Here is a 6165-nt window from a genome sequence, read left to right on the forward strand (position 1 = left end):
TCACTTTCCATATTCTGAACGAACAGTAACAAGGCAGGTAAGGCAGCTCCCTCTTAATGACTGTTTGGCTTCTTCAGATCTGTCGTAGACTATGTTGTTGTCCAGTTATCCTGTATTTTTCATTTCTAATTTACAACAAGGTAGCATTCTGTCTTTCAGGCAAACAAAGGTTGTAGCTTGTCCAGTTTTGCTGCGGCACATGGCTGTAAATATATGCATGTAGGTATGGTCCAGAATGTTGTCACTTTGTTAGCAGAATATATGTAGGGTCGTTTATCTAGCTGTAGCAGCTAAGAAGGGGCTGAATTCCAAGTCAATATCTTCGTTGCTACGATGTACTTGTCCTATTATGTTGTAAGCATTATATAGATATGTTTTTTTAATTTTAAATAATATATGGACTCTATACATCCAATAATCCTTTAAAGGTTCCCGTGTGTAGCTCAGGAAATTCCTTTTTACCATCCTATTTTGACATGTGACGAGCATAACATAATCATGTTTTTATACTTGAAAAAGATTTTAACATCACCTGTGCTGCAGCTGAGGTAAAGAAGGGGATCTTTAGAACAGCTTGTCATGGAGTGGAGTCTCCCTTGCCATTAGCTGTTCTGTTGATCAGGACCTTCCTCACCCCTACTTAAAGGAATCCCTACCTAATAAAGAAAGCAATAAATATCAAACATTTGAAAAGTAGACTCAAATCTATCTTTTGAATGATGGAGACGCGTCAGATCAATATGATAGAATGGACCCACATTTCAGGGCTCCGGAAAGATACCCCATACCATCTGTTATTTTTGCCTTCAGTTTTCAAACACAAAATGTAGAACTGTTCCGCTTCTTCATTTCCTTCCTCGTGCCTCCTTCCCATATAAACCTCCAATTTTCAAGGAATGTTAAAAACAATCTGGGACAAACATGATTAATTCTGCATAAAATAAATTATTCATTTCACATAATATTGATGAAATCCATACAATTTAGAATAACAGTCAAATCTCCACTGGCAGGATTAAAAATCTTGCTTTGTTTATCTGAGACCTCAATTCAGTTAGACCAAATTGTTATCTTGGTCATTGCAATATTTAATATATTTATCTGGGTCCTCAAACCAAAGCTCAATACAAGTGTTGTATCAGCAGAGACTGCTACACAGAGATTATGCTGATAGATATTAAATATACAAGATCAAAAAGACCGTGCCCTGTGAGTTGTAAGTACTGACAAAATTGGAATTGAACATTAGAAATAAATCTGTGCTTTACGTCTCAAAACCGATAGGCATTATGCTAGTAGCATGAGGTTGTCGTCAAACAGAAGATTCATAATTGATATAAGATGAAAAAATCATAGCATGCTTTAATTGGGATTCTATAGTTTTGATTTCTTCGACCAATACTTACCGTCTTATATTTCTTCTGAACTGAACAATAAACATTTGCACACATTACTCTACTATCAAAGTGTGATCAGTTGATAACAAATAAATGTATACATGTGCTGTATATATGCAAACATGGAAGATTTCCTCTTGTGCAAAACTCTAGCCTTGCAAATTTGACAATATCCATTTGATCAAGCAAAAAGCCCTCAAAAACTCAATTCACCATATGATATTCAAGTTCTGTTCTGTTTAACAGCAATTTAATTAAGCATATTCACAACTTAAAATAGAGACAGAAACTACCCATTGTACTGTACTGTTCTATAATTTAGTAGGAAAAATTATGCTATATTGCAAGGACAAACAAGACAATCCTATTCAATGACAAGACAAAAACCTCAACACATTATAATAAAAAATAAAAATGTTTTGACAGGCAATCTATCACCATATCTAATCCACTAATATCACTGTTTAAATGGTAACAAAAAATTTTAACTCAAAAACAGCAATTCTAGAACCAGATAATCCACCATTTCAGCAATTTCAATTGGTTTAATAATGAACATTTCAGCAAAAACAATTTTGCCCAACAAAGATGCAAAAATCATTTTTCAACAGATTCCTCAGCATCACATACAAGAAAAACTTTCAGGCGGTTGCTGTTCTGAACAAAAGCCCTACCTATATAAAAAAAATTATTGCAGACTAGAACTTGTGTCTTCAAATATCTAATTAGCAACTACAAACCATGGAAAAGTTGAGATTATAGTCTCCTTCCAAGAGCACCACCACTTTGGAATCCACCTGGCTTGAAAGCACCACCACCCATTGGGGGATCCGCCTGAAATAGATAACAAATATGAGGCTTTCAGTTATAGAGTACAGTTCAATTACACCAAGTATAAGAGGACAAAACAAAAAGACTTAGCAAAAATCAATCAGAATAAGGTGCAATATAAAAGAACTTAAAATTGAATTAGACGGGATTTCAAGAACTTGAGGAGAAAATGCAAGGAAGACATACCTGCTTGACAACTCCCGGTAGATCAGACATGCCCAGAGAAGTAAGCATGTCTAAAGTTTCTTTGTCAACCTACATAAAATACTCAGGAAAATCCGAAAAAAAAGTTACTAAATAGATAAACGAAAATCAGCTAATACTTCGTAAGTTTGACAAACAGAAATATATACAGATGAAAGTAAAAGGCTGATAAAGCTGAAAACTTGTCAAGTATTGCATCTCACAATTCCAACTAAATTCAACTCAGTAAATAAATATATAATCAAGCAAAAAACTGTACACGCCAAGATATTTTAATTGGCTATAACTTACATGTCCCTAAGATTGCCTACTTATATGGGCAACAGTTTCCAACTTTCCATTTATCACTGGACTAATTATATTTAGGCTAAACAACTTCCGTCTTAATATGCCACTAAGTGCACATTATTACTCATTGAAAATAGAATTCATTAAAGCTCAATTCACATCCAATCTGCTTTCACAGTTATCCAAAAACAGTGCGGAATGAAACCATCACCACATAGTTAAGAATGAGATAACTGTACCTCAATCACATCTGTCTTGATGGCAGACTCCTCAGGAACAAAGTCCATGCGTCTTTCTCGTTCTTCCTCCTGAAGTTTCAGTGATATTCCTCTGACCGGTCCTCTCTGAATACGCTTCATCAAATGCTGAAATATAGATGATAGAAAATGCACAGATTAGGAACTTTAAAATGGGGCACAAGTATCTGCGTACAAAAGCACAGAAGCTTACAAAAGCACAGAAGCATACAAGGAACAATGACATGTTTTTCAGGAGAACCACATACAGTTGAAAAGCCTGCAATTTTGTTCCTCAGCCGCTTAGAGGGAATGATAGCAACCTCCTCCACAATCTTCTTGTTGGTATGGAAGTCAAGTGTCATACGAGAATAGTACCTCTCAATGACCTGCCGAGAGGATTTTTTCACAGTCTTGGTTCTCACACGCCCCTATAATCCCAATCAACATAAACAAGATCCATAATAATCATCAGCTCCCAGATGATGAAAAAGACAAAGAACCAAAATACAATCATAAGCAAAACAAGTCCTCTCGAGACCTCAATAGTTATTCCTATCAGTCATTAGAATAAGATTAAGCTGATACCATACACCATCATAGGATATGCTACTGATTGAATTTCACCCACATGATCAAGGTAATTAGGCAATAGCTGGTTTAATAGCATCCATGCAATCATGATAATTACATGCATTAGTTGCTCAGTTGATTTCATGCAGACATTTTTTTTTTAATTCTATCAACATTTTGGGGGTCACATGCCCAATAAAACCCTTTTTAACTATCAACAAAAAGAGCTTAATTTTACTAGCTTATGTTGGAAATTTCTAAAAATCAAAGGAAAAGTAATGCGCACTGATAATATATAACTGTTATAGGTTAGAAGTGGGATAAATTTTAAAAAGTTAAGGTGACAGGGACTAATATGGAAGAGAGAGAACATTTCACTCATGCAATTGGGTGATTATAGGCACATCCTTAAACTACAATTTACTCTAAAATTATGGCAGTAGATAATCATTTTAAGAGATGTATGTACTTCAAAATAAAAAATGGCCTTCATGGATTGCTGATGGTGCAAAAAAGCGAACTTTGTACATGGACTTGCCCTGTAAAATGCTATATGCTGTCCCACATTCAGTGGAAACCTGTAGAGCTCAGGAAATCATAGCTGTTTAATAAGGTGGACAAATGCAAAAGTAAAAGTAGAAGTAGGTTATGAGACATGGCTCAGTGTACAATAAAGGAAATACCAATGATAATTAAGTTACTGCTTGTTGGAAGTCGACGTTGAAGAATTAAACTATGAAAGTTATCGGGGAAAATGAAGAACACTCAGTTAGCATTAAAGAAAATGCTAATACAGGGCTTTGTAGCAAAATAAAGTTGACCTTGATAGGGTTTGAGGTGAAACAATACAAAGTTGAAAGGATAACGAGAACTTTGGGAGCCTACTCAGTGTGCAAGAATGGAAATGCAATTATATATACATCATCAATTCTTTAGTGGTATGACTCGGGGTTTTCTGATGTCAGGACTCATGTGGCTGCATTATTCACTCTCATTAATGCATACACATTGCCCTTGTCTGCTAGCTGCAGAGTCACCTAAGATTAGGGCTCACCGTAGGAAATGTCACTGTTCTGAAGAATAATTTGGAGCATTCTTCAGTTCTATGTTTGAAGGGTTCTTTAGGCATTTAATTTTTCAGATTTTAGAAGTCTTTAATCCTTACATTATGTCACTTCCTCTTACCACTTCTTAATGCTTATATGGCATTCTTGTAATCTTTTTTCATTATTAATATATATTTATATAGGCTTCGGCCCTTTGGTTTAAAAAAAAGAATGGAAATGTTAACAAATTACAGCGTTGCAAAATTGTAAATATATCAGATTTTAAGAAGACAGATTGAATATTAACAGAAAAATCATTATTTACAATTTAGAGTTCCTTTTTCCTGTCATATTCAATTTGATATTAAATCTGGGCTGCAGCTGTTGTCATATAAAGTCTGTAGTTAATTCATCGTATTTTTTCTTTTCTTAATACATGTTACAGTTTGGGGAATTCGTGGCATTTCTTGATACATGTTACAGTTTAAGGAACTCGTTACTAGCCCTCAGTTACTCATCAGTAAAAATATGTTCCACGCTGCATTTTACTAATCTCTGGCATTTGCAGCAAGAAAATTGTTTTGACTTAAATTATTTTAAAACTCAGCATGTCTTGTTAAAATATGCATTATAATTCATGTACCAGAAAATAAAAGGCAACATACCCTTACAAGGATATCTTGAAAAAAAATGCAAGGAAATGAGAAGGCTAAGATCTGTACAGAACAATGGTTTTTCATTCTGATCCCCACACCTACTTTCATTTTGACAATTGTCCTTAGATAGATTATAGGAATTCTAAGAACAGAATAACGACCACGTGGATTTATAGGGTTTTAAGTTTCGAAACCCTCGCAGAAATACTGTTTAGCATAATTTGATTCCTTTTCTAAACAGGACTTGAGACGGTGTAGAAAAAACGTTCTCCACAGCCATGTTCGAAAAAATACACAGATTTGATCAGTACATGTCCACAGAACGTACCATTTCATGCTAAAATAATACGAATTATTCCATGGGACTGAACGATCCATCGATATAGCAGTAATTTTTATTTTTTATTTTTAGGTAAGAAGAGGAAAGAAGACAGAGCATAGAGAAGAGCTTACCATTCTGAATCGAAGTGAAAAAAACCCTAACTCTGTGATTACTAACTGTGCCCTGTCAGCTGCTACCCTTTCTCTCCCCCCCGCGAAAGAAAAGCAGAGGAAGAGAAAGGATTGCTTAAATCTATAAACCCTAACAACAAAAACCTAAATAACACAACCTAGGGGTGTGCAGGGATAAAAATAACATGGTTAAAGCAATTAGTTAAAAAAAATGAATGGGAGGGGAAAGTGTTTGTGGTCTATGTTCTAATAATTGTTTACAAGTTAATGAGGATGTTCAAACGATAAGTTGATATAAAATTATAGAGAGAATTTAAATTTATATATGTTTTAATTTTATATATGAATTTTGAGAGGTTTTAGTAATTAATTAGATTGTTGTGAGAGAGAAATTTTTATAATGTAATAAGATTAATTATTATTTATTGTTATTAATTAATATTATTAGTTAAACATGAGTAGACTCGAGTTTAGGATTTCT

The 6165-nt window shown here is 34.3% G+C and overlaps 1 protein-coding gene and 1 long non-coding RNA gene across 2 annotated transcripts; both read right to left on the reverse strand.

The window, feature by feature from the left end:
- Positions 1-1337: 1337 nt before the first annotated feature.
- On the reverse strand, positions 1338-1648 carry LOC149575882 (uncharacterized). The gene is made up of 2 exons (XR_016360266.1): positions 1520-1648; positions 1338-1426 (listed from the first exon to the last, which is right to left on the reverse strand). It is a non-coding gene; the product is annotated as an uncharacterized LOC149575882 (long non-coding RNA).
- Positions 1649-1899: 251 nt separating this feature from the next.
- LOC149575883 (small ribosomal subunit protein eS17-like) lies at positions 1900-5801 on the reverse strand. The gene is made up of 5 exons (XM_089815858.1): positions 5685-5801; positions 3226-3387; positions 2960-3085; positions 2415-2483; positions 1900-2231 (listed from the first exon to the last, which is right to left on the reverse strand). The coding sequence occupies exons 1-5, from the start codon at positions 5685-5687 to the stop codon at positions 2154-2156; spliced, it is 438 nt and encodes a 145-aa protein (XP_089671984.1). The 5' UTR covers positions 5688-5801; the 3' UTR covers positions 1900-2153.
- Between the last annotated feature and the right edge of the window lie 364 nt (positions 5802-6165).

This window comes from Cupressus sempervirens, chromosome 1, assembly GCF_028749045.1.
Source record: "Cupressus sempervirens isolate cs-2001-9-10 chromosome 1, ASM2874904v1, whole genome shotgun sequence".
Classification (NCBI taxonomy): Eukaryota; Viridiplantae; Streptophyta; class Pinopsida; order Cupressales; family Cupressaceae; genus Cupressus; species Cupressus sempervirens.

Coding starts and splice junctions, on each gene's coding strand:
- LOC149575883 (XM_089815858.1), bottom strand. Junction 3,086..3,225: donor AAATTGCAGGCTTTTCAACT/GTATGTGGTTCT, acceptor TCTATATTTCAG/CATTTGATGAAGCGTATTCA. Junction 2,484..2,959: donor TCAAGACAGATGTGATTGAG/GTACAGTTATCT, acceptor TATTTTATGTAG/GTTGACAAAGAAACTTTAGA.